The sequence below is a fragment of the Anas platyrhynchos genome, chromosome 1 (genome assembly GCF_047663525.1).
Source record: "Anas platyrhynchos isolate ZD024472 breed Pekin duck chromosome 1, IASCAAS_PekinDuck_T2T, whole genome shotgun sequence".
In the NCBI taxonomy this organism is placed as follows: Eukaryota; Metazoa; Chordata; class Aves; order Anseriformes; family Anatidae; genus Anas; species Anas platyrhynchos.
Genome location: NC_092587.1, coordinates 138,043,586 through 138,063,482, shown reverse-complemented (window position 1 = coordinate 138,063,482; position 19,897 = coordinate 138,043,586). Strand labels below are relative to the sequence as shown.

The 19,897-nt window shown below is 38.2% G+C and overlaps 1 protein-coding gene across 2 annotated transcripts in view; it reads right to left on the bottom strand.

Moving 5' to 3' along the window:
* The window catches only part of OCA2 (OCA2 melanosomal transmembrane protein), a 195,874-nt gene that overhangs the window by 35,353 nt on the left and 140,624 nt on the right, over positions 1–19,897 (bottom strand). For both annotated transcript variants that reach the window (XM_013104470.5, XM_021275880.4), the window contains one exon: positions 6,814–6,907. In XM_013104470.5, coding sequence (XP_012959924.3) covers positions 6,814–6,907 — 94 coding nt within the window. The remainder of the gene's footprint in view (positions 1–6,813; positions 6,908–19,897) is intronic.

Below are 19,897 nucleotides of genomic sequence, written 5' to 3'. Positions count from 1 at the left end.
GGAGAAGAGAAAGAGAAGGAGAGGCCAGTATTATCTTCTGCCCTTAGAGTTTCAAAGTTTGCTATAGCTTCCTTTTCTTGTTATGTCTGATAGCCCAAATGCTACCTTCTAACTGAATATACCTCTTCTGCTGACAGCTGTGTAGAGTCTGTATTCTCATATTGCAGTGACTCAGTAATAAAACATAATGAGTTTAAATATTCTGTATTATTCTAAAAATAGAAATGGTCAAGGCTTCTAAGAAGAACCCTTCATAATTTATGATAGATAAATGCACAAAGCAAGGAAATAAAATTAAACAAAACTCTGCTTTGCAGGAGTCTTCGATGTCATCTCTGCTGTCACCACTGATCATTAGCCTTTCTCTAATTTGCAGAACTCTTTAGCAAGCAATTATTTTACACAGACTGAAAACAATACGACCATTTCAAATTCATCACCAATGTAAGCATTTTTATGAAGTGAGCTTATGTTTGGTGCAAATTCTTTTGAAAAATTACTTTTGAATACTACTGAATTCTGTATATTACATACATATTCTTCTCCTTTCTATTTTAAAATCTAAGATTTACCATCTGAACTATAAATCCTCATCAGTACAGATGACATGAAATAGCATGTCCTCTACCCCATATACTTCATATTTTACCCTTAATAACATGCATACATAGATATATATATAGATGTGTCTGCCAAGATAACTCTTTTCAAGCTTAGAAAAATGGCCTTGCTAAGAAAAACTGACTGGGTTCAATATGTTTTTTGATTCCGTATTAACTCAGTGTCTTAAAGCCAAGCAGGCCTCTGATATTTCCTTAATACAGACATCAATATGTCCATCAAATGTACACACTGAGGTTTAGCTGTTTTTACATTTTACATTCACAGCTTTATTCTCTATTTCTTCCATGTCACAGAGGATTATCTTCAGTAATCTTAAAGATTAGAGAATTTCCTCTAGCTGCAGGTACATTGGTAATGAGCCTGGCTCTCACATCACAGACTTTAAAGCATTGCTGGCCTTTAAGCAGAACTTCATACCAAAAAAGTGTGAAGATGCCCCAGAGTTTGAATGTCATGAAAAAGCTAAGAAAAACAGCACTTGGATTTTTATAGAAGGTTGAAGGTCTTGTCTGTTTCATAAAACAGCATGAGATTAGTTTGGACACTTGAATACCGATGCAGAGAAAAGATTTCTTGTGCTCATATCTGATGATATTGCTCTTAGGGCTACAACAAAAATGAAACATTCAGTTAATATCTGAAGAGAGATCTTCATTAAGAAAAAGCAAACAGTACTACCATTTACTGGAGTCATTGTTTAAAGTCCAAATTACTCCTTTCCATTACAGCAAACACTACAGAAGCAATGTAAAATATATTCAGAAAGGAAATTAGATATTAGGATAAGATATATAAAACACCTGCTGTATTTGCTTCTTGATATGTAAAATTTAAAGGTATAATACTGCTAAACACCACACAGATCTTTAAAACTGAGACTCTTCCTGAATTTCCTCATTTGTCTTGCCTGCCTTTTAAAATCAAGAACAGTAGCAGCCTTTTCCTTTTGAAAGATCCCATATTACTTTCACTGATTCCCTACGGTCCTAGCTTTTATTTGGATTATAAATTGTATAACCAGAGACAAAAAAATTAAACAAGTCAGAGGTGTCTCACCCACAGACATAGAACAGAACCTCAGGATTTCACATCATCAAAAGACTCCATTGACCTTTAGAAACAACCGAAACTTGCAATATCAGCATCCTGGCTGAATTCAAGTTTAGGTAAATATATTCTCTCAACAGATTATTTTTTCCTACAGTTTCAATTACATTCCGTTGTATACAACAATTAATTTTGTAGTAGTACTCCTACTAGCAGTTGGTGAGTACTCAACTAGTAGTTGCTGAGTAGTATGCCTCAACTGCTATGTTTTCACTTTGGATTTTGACATACTTTTTGAACATTTCAAATTGAAAAGCCTTAAACAAATGTGATCTGTTGCAACTATAATTGAACTTCAAAAGGATCTACAGAGGTGCTATTTTCTTAATATTAATTAGGAATTATATATTTTAATGTTTTATTGAAGGCTTTTACTTTTCCCTCATATTGCAAAGAAGCAGGGTTGATTTAGTAATATAAACAATATTTCTAGATTTATAGCTTCACCGTGCCTGAAGCTTTACAGCTAGTTTAGGATTTTACTGAGCAGAATCAGTGGGAATAATAAATGAGTAAGTCTCCACTGTGCATGGTCCAATCTGCATCAGGCATGTAAAGAGGCTTGCCAAGAGTCAGAACAGCTACAGCATTGAACCACCAAGAGAAATCCAACCTTTTTAGTTGCAGTGTGGGTTTCAGTCTTTTAATAGCTGTAATTGTCCTGTGGATAATGGATATTAGTCACACCTGAGTTTTGACCCTGTAAGGTTAGAAGAAAAATACTCTTTTCACCTCCTTTCTCAAAGTACAACCAAGCTTGCAAGAACAATACAGCTGTATGCATCCTAGAGCTTGCCTCTGTCAGCAGAATTACGACAAAGACAACTTTCAGGTGTTGTCCTCCAGGAAAATATACTGAGAAAAAAAATAGCACAGTACTATAAGCCACAGAAAATGCTCCCTTTAGACTTCTGGAGTACTTACTGTAGCAGATATATACTTTTCTTACACTAGCAACAGAGAACTCAAATGCTAGTGACTTTCAAGTACGATTTCAGTTAACTTTTAACTCAAGCTTTTTTTTTTCTTCTTTTTGCAAACATACTTTTTATGAATCAAGAAAAAAAAAAGAGAGATAAAAAGACAAATAAATGCCAGCTGTACAAATGTCAAATGTACAAAATCCTTTCAAGCAATGTCTTAGCTATAACCTCTTCAGCTCACTAAAGAATCTAGTCCTACACAATTTACACAATTGAACAGTCTTAACAGGTACATTTCTGACTGTGCACTTACTCAAATTGAGTTGAATCCATATTTCTTGTTATTTTACAACTTATAAATCAATAGAATCTACGCGATTAAAGCTCCTCCTTTTCTGAAATTGCTGGAACTAGCAATCTTCATTTATGCTCCAAAATTTCAGAGCAGCGTTCTCTACACACTGTTGGAAGGCCTATGTACATCTCAGTCTCAAGAGATACCATAATTTCATCATGTACTAGAATAGGAAGCATTAATGAATAAAGCTTTATTCAATGTCATCTCCTGAAAAAGAAATATGAATATATTTGTCAGAACACCAGAACACCGCAGAAAATGACTGAAGCTATTTCCTTATTTGTTTCCTTCAGTTTATTTTAAACCTATTGTTGTCTTTCCCTCATAGTCAAAGCACAATTGAAATACTGGCAGATAATACATAAAAAAAAAAAAAATGTAAGCAATACAATTTTTCAATCTATTGCATAGACATCCTGACCATTAATGACCAGACAGACATGAGCTAATAGGGCTATTCAGCGTTCAGAAAAATTGACAAACCAAGAGGCCCCAAGGCCAGAATTCACTTGACTTGTCTTTGGATATCTCTCTGAGCTCCTGAATTTCTGTACGTTAAGGGCTCCTCCATACTCTGCAGAGAGTGTCTCACATTTTCAGTGGATGAGTAAACATCTGCCTCTTGGAAATGCCAGTCTCCCCAGCACAAAACAAGGAGCCCAGGGCAGCAAGACTCCTAATTTACAACTTCATATAAATTCTTAAAGATAATTGTGTTATCTTTAGTATCTTAGAGATAATCTAGCTCTAAATTTCCAGAACTAGATCTCCTGACAATTTACTATGTTTACTTTTTAACTGCATAAGATTAACCTGACCTGACCAAGAAAATTTCTGCCAGAATGGAGCTGCAAATTCTGTGGAAGACCGAAAGGTTTCAAAATTGTGGTCACCTCACCAGGAACTGCCAATGGCCACCAGTGCTGTTGGCTTTCTTTATTAAGAGACAGGATTTTTTCATTCCTTCTCACTTCCAGATACACATTTTACAGAACAAGGATCATCTGTGCTCTTTTCAGTTACTCCTTATCTCTGAACCCAATGCCATGAAAGACAGAAATTTAATAGCAGCAGCTTTCTTTTGGGAGACACTGGTGAAGATGACAACAATATGGTAGTTATACTGGCAAAGGTCTCTCTGTCTTGCTTGAGATTGATTCAATCCTTTCATTTCCAGGACAACAGCTAAAGCAATGAAAGAAAATTACAGTCTTTTCTCATCCCATCATCTTCCAAAACAGTAGGTGGCTGTGCAGTTTGTGACAGTAGAAAAATTGTACCCACTGGAAATTTTTCAGGACAACATGTTGCACAGTATTTCCAAGATAAGCACAAATGATGATGTTCCCTTCATGGTCACGTAAGCATACAGCAGTGTTTACCCTGAACCCAAGAAACACCATCCAATTACAAGTACAGAAGCTGTGTATTATGTAGTAAACAACAACCTCTGAAATCTATGCCTTTAATGTATTATTTAATCAGGCACTTTTACAAAATGTCTTGTTTGTCAAACTCCTTTGGTTGCATAAGGAGCAATAAGATAAAATCTTTTGCTTTAGGCATCAGACAATAATGATATAATTTTCAGTTCCCTATTACAAAATGAGATTAGATACTGAGGATTCTTTCATATCACTTCGGTGCTGATAAGCCTTTATTTTGGAAATAATTTTAAAGGCCATATGATTTTTTTTATTTTGGTATGTGTTTTTTGTTGTTGTTGTTGTTGTGGTTGTTTGGTTGGCTGGTTGGTTGGGTTTTGTTTGGTTGGTTTGGGTTTTGTTTGCTTTTAAAAAGCCCCTTCTCTTCCACTTTTTGAGGGTTTATGAGATTTTTCAAAGTAAAATATTTTCTTAAGAATAAACTGCCATCCATTAGCTTCTGGTTTTGAAAAGGGAAAGTCAGGACTATATTAATCTTCAGACTAACATTCTCATGAGACCTTTGGCAGTATAAGTCATAATTCACTCAGCTTTATCCTAATAGAGTACTATTTGGAGTATTTAAGCTTTCACAAACATTGATAATGCTCTAACTTTTTATCAGAGTACTTATATGTAGTCTATTTTAATATGTGAGAACTTCCTATATACATGTATCTCTACTACCTTGAATTCAAACAATGCTTATGGTACTGCTTATATTGTTATTGTTGTTTCATATGGCATACACACAGAAGTCTGTGTTAAAATCCCAGCAGCCATTCAAAAATCAAATTAAAGGTATTTGGGTTAATACAATAACTGATACTTTAGGAACATCAACTGATGTTTCTAAAGATGAAAGATAACACAGTAAAGGCTCCAAGGCTGGTGAAGTGCTTCCTACTCAGAATATGTCAGTGTAATCTGGCCAACTTTACATACCTTATGCTTTTTTTTTTTTTTTTTTTTAAATATCTGAAAGTTTAATGAAATCAGTATCTTTGATGATTAGCAAATTGAGAAGAAAGAAGATATTTTATGGCAAACATCTATATAAAGACATGCTGATTATTCAAATCACTGGTTTTAAAGAGGAACAGATTTGCAGATTAAAGTCACAATATAATGAGTAATGATGAGTACAAAAAGACATTCCTAAAATGAATAACTCTTGTTTGGTATAAATTGTCCTGTCTTTGCAACACGCTCTTAAAATTCAATCTGTAAATTACATCATTATAATCTTTGTTAGGTATTAAGGTCACTTGTACTAGCAATCACTTAGCTAAATAAACAAACCAGAACTTGTATTAAACACAAAACTGGTTTTGGTTTTAATCTCCATAGAGTAAAGGAAACTATTTGAAGGATTTCAGGGGTAGGAAGGGGTGGATTCATTGCAGAATACTATCCATTTTAATGTTATTTAACCTAACTGTCTAAATATTTATGGATCAGAACACAGACCAATACAATGTAATTAGCATTAAATCTCTCAGTAGTCAAAAACAATGCTAACTCTATTTCTCATTAAAAGCTTATACATTTCAATTGTACTTAGTACACTTGCTGTTTGTGTCAAAACACTTTCATAAGCTATTTGCAGAACATAGAGTAATCCAGTACAAACATTAATTTAAAAACTACGGGATTGCTATTCTTTGTTGTTAAAACAAATAGAGAGGAAATCTTGGACCTACTGTGGAAACATGATAGATTTTTAACTAAAAATAAATAAATAAATGAAGTCATGAAGCCATCTGCTTGTTTTATGGTAGTGTACTGACAAATACAAGAAATCCCAAGTTAACACCAATATGGGTATTAGAAGAATGGCTATTAGCTTTCTTTATTTGAGGTAAATTTCCCAAATAGTTCAATGAGATCTTCCACAGAGTAAGGAGTGCTAAATAGGCCAGCAAATGGATAATCAACCCAGTTCCGTAAGCAAGCCAGAAAACCTCCCAGTGACTTCAATAGACCCTGAATCAAGCCTTCAGATCTCAGCTATTACACATTTTATGTACCTTTTCAATGAACAATGATGGGCCTCTGCTCTGGAAGCTAAATGTATCTTTGTATTTTCTCTCTCAAAAGGTCAGAACCCCAGAAGCACCATCTGGACTGCTGCTTTGTGTGTTTGTACTTTATGCAGATACCATCTTCAAACACAGACTGCAAAAATCCTATTGTAGTTTATGCAGCAGACAGTGGCTGGGATCCTTATCCAGGAGTCCTTTGAAGTCAAAAGGAGCTGCACGAGGCCCTCGCTATGCTTTGCATAACAAAATCATTGGACGTATTTGAACCAGTTAATACATATCATAATTTCAAAGTTATTGCCTCATGTTAGCTTTCTTGCATAGGCTCTTACCTCCAAGGCATGCACCCATGGCCAACGAGAAGATTAATGGCTTCATAGGCAAGTTAACATCAGGATCTTTACTCAGGTTGAGAAGCACAGGAATCTATGGTTAAAGAAAAGGAGAGAGTAAAATTCAGGAGACATTACCCAACCATCAGTACGTTATAAATAAAATCAATTTAAGTGAAAAACTGAAAACACAAGCAAGTCTAAAGTATAACTGTTTTTCAATGAGCATCTTTGCCTAATATTCTTGTTTTCTGCTCAGTTTTTCCCACTAATTGTGCTGGTCCTGCAGTTCAAGGGAAGTTACTGGCAATGTCAAGCCAACCCTGGCACTGGTTGACTGCTTACAAAACCAGAGATCCCTTAAGGTTGTGATTGCCTCCCATAGGAGCCTTCTATTTCAACTGGGAGCTGACAGTGACTATAAGCAATCCCCCTTCCACTTCCCATAACCTGAAGGACAGATCTATCTCTTCTTCCTGGAAACAGCTGTTGGAGATGTCCAGATCTCGACCTGGTTGTATATCATGCATCAATAACTAAAATATTCCTGAGTTCTTTTTATAATTAAATGTGTCTGATCTGTTAGGGAGACACTGAGAGAGAAGATCAATGCAGCTGGCTTCTGAATTCACAAGTAGAGCTGAATTATTCTGCTTTTTAGTCTAATATTACATTTACCAGAAAATGTATATTTTGTTCTCCTGGGAAATATTTGCAAATTTTTATTAATTTCATTTAATATTTTTAGCAAATAAAATAAATTATTTAAAAAAACACACACAACTTGTAAGTCAAATGTTTGTAAGGAAACATAAAAGATTTCATTAGGCAACTGGTGTAGAGGCAAAAAGTACAGCAGGCAAGCTTTCTAGTAGCACCAAATCTTAGTCAGTAGCAACCTTCAAAGCTAAGCAACTTGAGCTTTGATTGGGGAAAACTGTTTATACTTCCACTTTATTGTATAACCGTTTCTTTTGAAAGAAAGGCATAATCACTACCTGTAGAGAAAAAGTTATTAGCAAGGTGAGAGTTGGTAATGCTATTGATCTGCTTTTAACATGTACAGAGGTCTGTGGGACCAAAGGACAGAGAAAGAATAAGCAAACATGGAACACTAAGAAACCAAGAGGCAAGGGATGTACGTAAATAACTGTAATTTGCCTAAAGCTGAATGCTTTCTCAGAATTCAGGATCTTCAGTAGTGATTGGAATTATGACTTTTAATCCTCTGATTTGTCATTTGGACGTATTTCAAAGGTCCCCCTCAAGGGCTGTGATCTCAGAGATGGACCAGCCACTTCCTAAAAAATGTTCTCAATTTGATGACTGAATAATGCTCCCCTTTACTGACTGGATCAATATATTGGCTTTATGAAGAATTACAATCCTTTCTTTCTCCCTCTCTCCTGCCATTGGTGCTAATCATTCCTCTTAAATCCTCTAATTGGTTAACATAGATAAGGTAATGTTTAAGTAATTATTCCTGAACTGTACATTGCCTGAAGATGGGTACCTCTATTTCAGGCCTAAAGAAGAGTCAGCATGCCCAGTATCTTGTCTGTTGGTTTTGCTGGATTTTTTTGTTTGTTTGTTTTTGTTATTGATATTCTTTTTTTTTTTTTCACAAGACAGTCATGAAAAAATTCATTTCCCCCCATAAACTTTGTTTCTCTCAAACCACTGCTGCCAGAACATGATACACAATTCAAACCACAGTTATATTTATGTGTTTCAACATAAAATGAAATAAATTTAAACAAAAATACTGAAATCCCAGAATAAGCCATCTTGCTCAATCTAAATAAAGCATTTCTTCCTGCTGTGTAATTTTGTAAGAACCAAAGCCAATTATTAGCTCCTTGGAATTATTTGCAAGTATCCTGTTATACTACATTAACTCTCTTGTTGTAGGACACAACCCTGAACCATGCAGGACTTTTTAAAACACTTTAAACCAGATGACCTTGTGCCATGCACTGCCCTGCAGACATGGTGGAGGTGCATTAAGATGACAATCCTATTTTCTTGCTTTTGAGGTCAATCCTAAAACTGTTGCCAGCAGGATCCTAAGTGCAGACCGAGTAATGCTATTTTCATACGTCACTGATGAGAACTGTGTGGAAAGCAGAGCCCTGTGGCCCTCCAGGGGCCCTTCCCTATACAAAGCGCTGTGAAGGATGTGAGAAGCAAGAAGTGGAATGTAGATACCAGGCAGAAAGTCAATCAGGTAACTCTCCACTTAGTATTTGCAGCTAGATATGCACAATACTCCCATCAGAAAGTTTGGTTCTCTAAGTTAACTGAAGGAGCTCCGCTCTGTGAGCTCTCAGTGACTCATAAATCCCTACTGATTGAAGACACTGAAACTATTTAGAAGAAAGTCTCTAATCAAAGGTTTGAAATTCATGGTTTGAAATTCACTCTATCTTCTTTAAAACACAAAGATGCATTGCAATGCATAAAGAGAAAGTGAAATTTTTAAACCCAACAAAATATTTCAGGACTGCAAATACAAACTTGACCCTACTGGTTTTATTGGTATCTCCTTGACATAATATTGCTTCCCTTCCACTTGATTTTTTTTAAAAAAATCTTCATAGAAATTATCTATGTTAAATTTATCATCAGTGATGTCATGCTTCTAAGTACATTAACAGGCAGCAGGCTAGATCAGTAATCTCTGCTCCCATAACTGTCTGCTTTTTCAGCAAGAGACAAGTACTGAAACATGCCTTAGGAATATATATTCATATACAGTTAAATTTGAGTGTTTCCCTTATTTAAAGGAATTCATGTCTACCAATGTATAGCAGTTATGGTTATAAAGGGAATGAAAGATCTATAGATCTCTATCATATGCTTGAATTTAGATCTAGCATGCATGTAACCTCTGTAAAGAAGAGATATTTTTAAAAAGGAATGCCACCCCATAAGTTTCAGTTTTAAATAATCAGATGAAAAATGAATGCAAAACATTCAGTTAAATTTCTAGTGTTTCAGATAAAAATATTTAGTTATCCATAGAGTGCACCGAGTTTCTGCAAACATTATAGAATATTCTGTATGGCAACTACACATCACAAAGGCTCCAAAAGTCACTAGCATCATTTTTTTGTTATATAAAAGTAACCGTAATACAAATAGTGTTCTAATTTCCATCTTCAGAACATTCATGACTCAAAAGCAATGAAGAATTAGGAAATTTGATCACCAGCAAGAGCTTTTAAATAGATATTGCAAAGCAATTAAAGCCAATAACATCTCTTAGTGCTTGAGCAATTACCTTTTAAATAGATAAGGGTCATAAACAGGCTGTTACAAAGGGAACCTCTGCTTCCCATAAAATCACCTTAGATATATATTTTTTTCATATTCATTCATGCAATTACGTATTAGGCAACACTTCTGCACTACCAATACCTCAAACTTCAGCTTTATTTACTGTTATATTTAACCCGAGTGACAAAAAAAATGCAAACTATGAAAGAGTTAGAAAAAAAATACACAACATATACAACAGCATCAAAAGCAGACCATGCTAGGATAGTTTGCAAGCTGGAACATAGCTTGCTGCAATGCATATTGTACAAATATATTTGTCGATTAATTTAAATGGAATGCAGCCTTTTTCATAGTTTTTTAAGTGCTGCTCCTCAAAAGAGAAAAAAAAGTAAATAAAGCTTAAAAACCTCATGTTTCCATCATTATTCTGTCTTTAGATTACATAAACAGCATCCTTATCAATATTGGAATGAAAATCATAACGTCTTTTCAGGAAGATAGCATTAATTCCTTATAGCCTTTATTTCAACAGACTTAGCAAGAGAAATCTTACCACGAGAATTCTGGAAAAATTGATATTGAACCACATTTCACCTTACATTACTGCTTGATTGGCAGAGTTTAAATAAAATGAGTGACATAGCTCAAGAGAGCAGAGCCAAATCACCCCCCTCACCCATTCTATATGACTCACTATCTCATCTCACTATCTATATGACTTCAGCCTGAAGAAGTGAAGACTGAGGGGAGACCTCATCGTGGTCTACGAGGTGGGGCAGGTGTTGATCTCCTCTCTCTGGTGATCAGTGATAGGACCTGAGAAAATGTCTTGAAGCTGAGAAAGGGGTGGTTCAGGCTTTGTCTTAGGAAAAGGTTCTTCACTGAGAGGATGGCTGAGCACTGGAACAAGTTCCCCAGGGCAATGGTCACTGCACTGAGCCTGCTGAGTTCAAGTGTTTGGACAATGCACTCAGACACATGGTCTGATTTTTTGGGTGGTCCTTTTGGGACCCAGAAGTTGGACTCGATGATCCTTGTGGATCTCTTCCAACTTGGGATATTCTGTGATTCTATGATTCTGTGTCTCCAAGTACTAAAACAGAAAAACACAACTATAAGAAATAATAAGCGTACCTGGAAAAAGGAGAGTGTCCTCAAAGACTTGATATAGAGAGGTATTAGTCATTAATCTCTATCATATACAGAACATTAAATTTGTTATAGAGAGAAAATAAAAGCTGATGCACAAACAACACAGCTATTTAATGATGCTGGCACATTTGTCTATATAGTTATCCTAGTCAAAATCAACTCTTGTGAACAAAATGTTTGTTTACGGTATGCATTTTGGAAATACATAGGGCGTGTTACAAACATTAAAAGACCAAAAATGCAAATGTATATATATTCTAATATTTCATGCTGATTTTAATCTTGAATAGTTCTGAAAGCTTTTAAAAATGGGTTGGGCTTTATTACTGTTATACAATTGCCCACCTTCCCTAGAAAATATACCATCTATTAACAGTTAATAATATTAGGAATGTATTGAATTTCAAATATATAATTCTGCAGGACAGCATATTTCTTCTCATTCCTCTCTGCTCTTCATCATCCTGAAAATTTAAGCAAGATTTAGGCAACCGCAAATAGAGGAAGCTTAATTTTTACTTTAAATTAATGCTTTGAAAAATAGAAAACTAGAAGATTTTAGACTAGAATTATATATGTAAAATACTACCAAGCTAAATTTTATAAAATACTGTAATTTTTCTCAATAGAGTCCTTGCATTTATATTGTGGTAGGCAATCCCTTTTTTTGAAAGAGAATATTGGGGGTCAGAATTGAATATCTCAATTCTGTTTTTCAGAGGGGCTCTATTCAACCCCTCACAAGCCTTTTTCCTTCCAGTTTTCCTGGGATGAAAGTGGAACAGAGAGCCTCCAGCATTTTGCTTTCACATTTATTTTGATACATAAACTTTGGAAGCAAATGTGTGACCAAACAGTTAACATTTTCACACCTTGCTGCCACAGACTCTTTTCCATGACTCCTAATTACCAAAGAGCAAGTTGAATCAAGACCTTTATTCTATCAACCTATTTTTATGACAAAGCTTGCTCATGAGCGTGACATTTAACTAGTCAAGGAGATCAAGAAGTAAGAGATCTTTTGAACCTTTGAAGACTCTCTTCTGAAATACAAGCAGAGATGATGATTTAGCTTAACTAGCTGAACCCTAGATATGTAGGGAGGAAACCGAAGAGGAGAGACAGTGCTGCTCTGTCAGTGAGAGATGCCTCTTGGGGTGGCAGAAGATTCATAAGCAACAGCAGGGTAAGCCCTCTCTGCTTTCCAAAAATATTTGTAAAAGTAATCACACACCCCCATCATGCAAGCAGGGTAACTTAGCTGCTCATTCATGTTTTTCCCATATTTATGCAGCACAAGAGAAGTCATCAGGTCATATTGCCCATCTTGTCTATTTGTGCAACATGACAGTAAAGCAGCAATTTACATCTTTTAGGGATTCATTGCTGTTCTACAATATGGGGTTTCACAGCACACACTTTGCTAAGAACTGCATGTGGTAAAGATATTTTCTATGAAAACTGCAGAGAATGTACATTAATAGAATAAAAGCTATTTCTAGTTTCCCAAACTGTTGATGATTGGTCTGTCTCTGCAGACTGTGAGGGTACAGTCTTACACATTAATTGAACATTGAAATGAAGAACATAGAAAACTCCAGTAGGGCAGAAGGGAAAAAAGATCCAAAAATAAAAGTGGCACTAAGAACATGAGATACTGGTGAAATATTCAGTAGTGCAAATGAAAAGACTGATAGTTTTAGGGGTAAGAAGTAGTTTGTCAAAATTTATCTGATTTCTAACAAAGACCTGTCAGAGACTAAGTCACCTTGCCAGCCAGGTGGCTAATGGAAATTGCTTGTTACAACGTATTGAGGAAATAGTATTTAGACTCAGCTAAAACAAAGATTTACTATGGCTATATTTTTAGTTCCGGTAATAAAAGAAAAACATAAACAGATGGCTCCAGCATATGCAGCTGATAAAACATGTCAATTAAATTAAAGAGCGTGCTGGTAATAAAATCATGTCACCTAACATTCTAAGGGCAGAAATGCACGGCTATTTAAATGACAATACTAGGAAAATACAGGTCTTAAAAATGAGTAAGACTACCTATTAAGGAATGTCATTGTGAGTTTAGTCTGTTCAAAAGGGAAGAAAAATATCAGCGGATTAATAGAATGACACACAGAGCACCACTACGTGATTCACCACATTTGTTCTTCAGACAAAGAAAGCTGGATATCCAACATGAAAAAATAAATAAATGAATAAATAAAAATCCTCTCCATTCTGGAAAAAAAATGCACAAGACTTAATAACTAAGCTCCTGCTTTTTTAAGTCTTTATGCACATACTATTTTGTGGGTTGTTTTTAAGCAATTCACAGATAAGTTTACATCTAGTAGGTTTGACACTGAAAACATAGACCTTTGCATACAGAGTGCAAGGATTTTCCCACAAAGTACATACCAAATTCAAAATATTTTGCTACAGTAGATTTTTTAAATATTGACAAAAAAATATGGATTTTCATACGTGTGGGCAGCTATCACAGGTGCCAGGCATGTTTATGCAACTAAATACAATAAACAGTCACCCTGATAAACATTTTAATTAGGGAGCTGGGCCTTCACTTTCCAATGCATTAAAAGTAGGGAAAAATCTTCTGGTTACAGTTCAACTACCCAGTTTCAATCATCTTGTTCTGGGACAGTTCATGACCTTTGCATTCATGACAAATTATGTGAAACAAGCAAATGGAATATGGTCTGAATACTGCTGCTTTATCTTTCTGTGGGTGCAAAGTTTTATTTTAGTTTAGCACAGAATTTCACCAAAACATAAACAGTTAAGAGTAATCAAACTACGATGAGCTAAGTCACTTCAGAAACCCAGTCCACTCTTTCAAGTACACATTTAACTTCCTAAAACATCCTTTCTAGTATGAAATCTTCCTCACCAACAACAAGGGGCTGGTGGGGAAAGTAAAGCTGAAGAGTAGAATGACAATGAAATGGCAAAGTTTGTAAGCCTGAAGGCAGCAAGGAAGGAGCACAGCAAGCTCACTACCCTGGACTTGAGAGCAGACTTCAGCCTCTTCAGGGATCTGCTTGGTAGAGTACCATGGGACAAAGCCCTGGCGAGAAGAGGGGACCAAGAAAGCTGGCTAGTATTCAAGGATCACCTCCTCCAGGCTCAGAAGTGATGCATCCCAACAAGAGGAAGTCAGGCAAAAACTGCAGGAGGCCTGCATGGATGAACAAGGAGCTCCTTAAACTCAAGCAGAAAAAAGGGTGGAAGGGCGGTTAGAGCTCAGAGCGTAGCAGAGGGTGGAAGAAAGGACAGGTAGCCTGGGAGAAATACAGAGAAATCACCTGAGCAGCCAGGGATCAGGTTAGGAAAGCTAAAGCCCTATTAGAATTACATTTGTACAGGGACATCGAGAGCAACAAGAAAAGTTTCCATATGTTGGTGGTAAAAGGAAGACTAGGGAAATTGTGGGCCCTGTCCAGAAGGAAAGAGGAGACCTGGTTACCTGGGACACAGAGAAGGCCAAGGTACTCAATGACTTATCTGCCTCAGTCTTCACCAACAAGTGTTCTAGATAAATAGCCCATGTCACAGAAGGCAAAGGCAGGGACTGGGAGAATGAAAATCCATCTACTGTAGGAGAAGATCAGGTCTGAGACCATCTAAGGAATCTAAAGGTGCACAAGCCCATTGGACCAGAGAAGATGCATCTGCAGGTCCTGAGGGAATTGGTGGATGAAGTTGTTAAGTCAAATTCCGTCATGTTTGAGAAGTCATGGCAATCCAGTGAAGTTCCAGCTGACTGGAAGAAGGGAAACATAACCCCCATTTTTAAAAAGGGAAAAAAGGAAAATGTTGGAAAATAAGGAGGTGACTGGTGACAGCCAACATGGTTTCACTAAGGGCAGATCATGCCTGACAAATCTGGTGGCCTTCAACAATGGAGTTACAGCACTGGTGGATAGAGAAAGAGCAACTGATGCAATCTACCTGGAATTATGCAAAGCATTTGACACTGTCCCCCATGATATCCTTGTCTCTAAATTGGAGACATGGGTTCTACATATGGAACACTCACTAAGGATGAAATTGGCTGAATGGTTGCACTCAAAGAGTTGCAGTCAGCATCTCTTGTGGAGATCAGTGACGAGTGGTGTTCCTTGAGGGTCAGTATTGGGACCAGCGCTTTTTAACATCTTTGTCAGTGACATGGACATTGGGATTTAGTGCACCCTCTGCATGTTTGCCAGTTACACCAGGATGTGTAGTGTGGTCAACACACTGGAGAGAAGGGATGCCATCCAGAGGGACCTGCACAGGCTTGAGAGGTGGGCCTGTACAAACCTGATGGAGTACAACAAGGCCAAGTGCAAGGTCCTGCATCTGGGCTGGGGCAATCCCAAGCACAAATACAGGCTGGGTGAAGAATGGATTGAGAAACGCCCTGAGGAGAAGGACCTGGGGGTGTTAATTGATGAGAAGCTTGACGTGAGCTGGCAGTGTGGTCTTGCAGCCCAGAAAGCCAATTGTATCCTGAGGTGTATCAAAACATGCATGACCAGCAGATCAAGGGAAGTGTTTTTTCCCCCTTACATTGCAGACCCCACCTGGAATACTGCATTCAGCTCTGGGGCACCCAATGTGGGAAGGACATGGACCTATTAGAGCATGTCCAGAGAAGGGCCACAAGGATAATCAGAGGGCTGGAGCACCTCTCCTACACAGACTGGCTGAGAGAGCCGGGGTCATTCAGCCTGGAGAAGACAAGGCCCTGGGGAGACCTTATAGCGGCCTTCCAGTACCTAAAGGGGGCCTATAGGAAAGGTGGGGAGTATAGTGACAGGACAAGGAGTAATGGCTTTAAACTAAAAGTGAGTAGATTTGAATTACATATAGAGAAGAAATTCTTTACTATGAGGGTTATGAGGCACTAGATTAGGTTGCTCAGAGAGATTGTAGATGCCCGATCCCTGGAGTGTTCAAGTCCAGGTTGCATGGGGTATTGAGCAACATGGCCTAGTGGGAGGTGCCCTTGCCCATGGCAGGATGGGGTGGAATTAGATAGTCTTCAAGGTCCCTTCCAATCCAAACCTTTCTGTAGTTCTATGATTCTGTAATTCTATGATTCTATAATCCTGTAATTCTATGATTCTATGATAAAATGCTTGCTATGTTCTGATCTCTGTACAGAATGCAGTTTCACTGCCTCTATATATGAATTCCATGCGGTATGACAATTTTGAAGGAGATGTTGGTACAGATTTACTATTGTCTAGAGCAAAGAAGAATTTGAACAATTTTGCAGTGTTGCACTGAAAAGATAAGGTAAGATACATCAGGATAAGATGCTTCAAATAATAAACTGATTCTGTTTCTACCTTTCAGGAATTTTTTTTTTAGAGCAGAATGCTAGAGAGGTGCTGAAAAATATCAACATGTAATAGATGCTTAAGTACTTTAATATTTTGCACCATACAACATTTCTATCTTAAAACAACTTAAAAAAAATAATAGATTTTATTCTTAAGATTACAGATAATTTATTGTGCTTATGTTTTAGGATAAAAAAGAATCCTTATTTCTCTACCTAGATACTTAACAAGCCTTGAAAATGCTTACATTTTCTTATAGGAAACCATTTTTGAAATCTGTTTTCATTACTTCAATTCATAAAACAGGTTGTTTCCTTGATTTCTTAGTTGTGCTGTCTCAGATACATTCATGTTTTAATTAGTTATTTTCAGTAATGATCAACAGTTTCCACATTTCACATCCTATTAAGGTAAGAAACAGCTATAAAATTTAATACTGTGAAATATGACACTTAAAATGGACCGGTCAACTTTATCCAAAATCAGACAAAATGATTTTTTTCATTTATGTTTCCATTCATTAGCCATTCACAGTTTCTTTTTCATTTTTCTTTGCACAAAGCACGTCATTATAAGTCTAATTATCCCACTGTACAAACAAAAAAGCTGAAGTGAAAATCTAGACTGCCACACTTCAAAGTTTTTTGTTTGGTTGTTTGGTTGTTTTTTACTGAAACAGCATCATATTTACAGACCTCTCTGTTTTTTTTTTTTTTCTCTTTTTGTTTAACAGAACTATACCCCTTAGAAGTCGAGCTGCAGGCCTTCTTACATGCTAGAGTGGAATTCCATAGTTCTTCCATTTCTCAGGCACTCCTGTTGCCAAAACACTCTACATAACAACTTCTATATTAGCAAGTAATGCATGTAATAGGAGAAGGTCAGGAGACTGAAAGAGCTGGAGCTGAGACTACTCTCATCTACATTGCCTCCAGTCTAGGGGGCCTTTCTTTGAATTAGATATATAGTCTGAATTTACAGTATGGCACAGGGCTAAATGCATCCTGTTGGTATATGGTTTCAAACTTTCTGCAGGGAAAGTAACACATAAACCCATCTGCGTCTATAGGGCCTTCTAAAAATCACCACACTATCTTTCTGTGTCTTACACAAATGATGTTAAGATGCCACTTCCCCATCACAGTCACTGCACATTGCAGACCCTTACTCCTGTCTGTTCTCACACCATGTCTGAGTTGCTGTAGAGTCTGTAGCCCATCTTACCCCTCTGCTCCAAGTCTGGACAGCACATGCTACACCGTGTTGTGGGGGTGAGTGGAAGACCTCATACAACAGCTGCAGAGGCAGTGTTGGGGACATTTCATGGATGAACTGATGCTTGTCTCCTTGCACGTCCTCACCCATGAAGAAAAGCAGGTTTGTGACTTTTTGGGTGCCCTTGCCATTGCAATGGTTGTGCCCACAGTCAGCTAGAGGTTTGTGGCCAGAAGAGCTGAGACTGTAAGACTGTCATCCATGGAATATAGAAAACAAGCACTGGATACACTCCTTTTGAATACAGAAGAGATAGAGCTGGGGTGCTTAACTGTGAGCTGTCACCAAGCCTCTCACTGTCTTTGAATGATATTTCAGGAATCTATCTATGTACAAGTCAAACAGGCTGTCACCCTGTGAGCCCTGTTTCCCTTTACTCCTACTGGTCAGTTGCTAATCAGTTTGGGATGGGTATCACAGAATCACAGAATCACAGAATCTCTAGGTTGGAAGAGACCTCAAGATCATCGAGTCCAACCTCTAACCTAACACTAACAGTACCCACTAAACCATATCCCTAAGTTCTACATCTAAATGTCTTTTGAAGACTTCCAGGGATGGTGACTCCACCACCTCTCTGGGCAGCCCGTTCCAGTGCCTAACAACCCTTTCAGTAAAGAAATTCTTCCTAACATCTAACCTAAAACTCCCCTGGCGTAACTTTAGCCTATTCCCCCTCGTCCTGTCACCAGGCACATGGGAGAACAGGCCAACCCCCACCTCGCTACAGCCTCCTTTAATGTACTTATACAGAGCAATAAGGTCACCCCTGAGCCTCCTCTTCTCTAGGCTGAACAAGCCCAGCTCCTTCAGCCGCTCCTCATAGGACTTGCTCTCCAGGCCCCTCACCAGCTTCATCGCCCTTCTTTGGACCCGCTCAAGCACCTCGATGTCCTTCTTGTAGCGAGGGGCCCAAAACTGAACACAATACTCGAGGTGCGGCCTCACCAGAGCCGAGTACAGGGGGACGATCACCTCCCTAGCCCTGCTGGTCACAGTGTTTCTGATACAAGCCAGGATGCCGTTGGCCTTCTTGGCCACCTGAGCACACTGCTGGCTCATATTCAGCCGACTGTCCACCATCACTCCCAGGTCCTTCTCTGCCTGGCAGCTCTCCAACCATTCCTCTCCCAGCCTGTAGCTCTGCTTGGGGTTATTGCGCCCCAGGTGCAGGACCCGGCACTTGGCCTTGTTGAACTTCATACAGTTGACCTCAGCCCATCGGTGCAGCCTATCCAGATCCTCCTGCAGAGCCTTCCTACCCTCGAGCAGATCGACACACGCACCTAGCTTGGTGTCATCTGCAAACTTACTGAGGGTGCACTCAATGCCGTCATCCAGATCATTGATGAAGATGTTAAAGAGGACCGGCCCCAGCACCGAGCCCTGGGGGACGCCACTAGTGACTGGCCTCCAACTGGACTTGGCTCCATTCACCACAACTCTTTGGGCCCGGCTATCCAGCCAGTTTCTAACCCAACAAAGCGTGCGCCAGTCCAAGCCAAGAGCAGCCAGTTTCTTGAGGACAATGCTGTGGGAGACGGTGTCAAAAGCCTTGCTGAAGTCAAGGTAGACCACATCCACAGCCTTTCCCTCATCCACCCAGCGCGTCACTTTGTCGTAGAAGGAGATCAGGTTCGTCAAGCAGGACCTGCCTTCCATAAACCCATGCTGACTGGGCCTGATCGCCTGCTTGCCCTTCAAGTGCCGCATGATGACTCCCAAGAGGATCTGCTCCATGAGCTTCCCTGGTACTGAGGTCAAACTGACCGGCCTGTAGTTCCCCGGGTCTGCCCTCCGGCCCTTCTTGTAGATGGGCGTCACATTAATGTAAATTCAATACTGGAAGAGACCTCTGATGCCATCCTCCAAGTCAGTCCACACAGCTGATATTTATGAAAACCACACAGATATACTGTGACTATAGAGGTTAGGACTCAGCCATGAAGCTGACAGCTTTTGCCAGAAGAGGGCAGGATCATTCAAAGTTATACCGTAGCAGATCTTCCATATTCCTATATTCTACA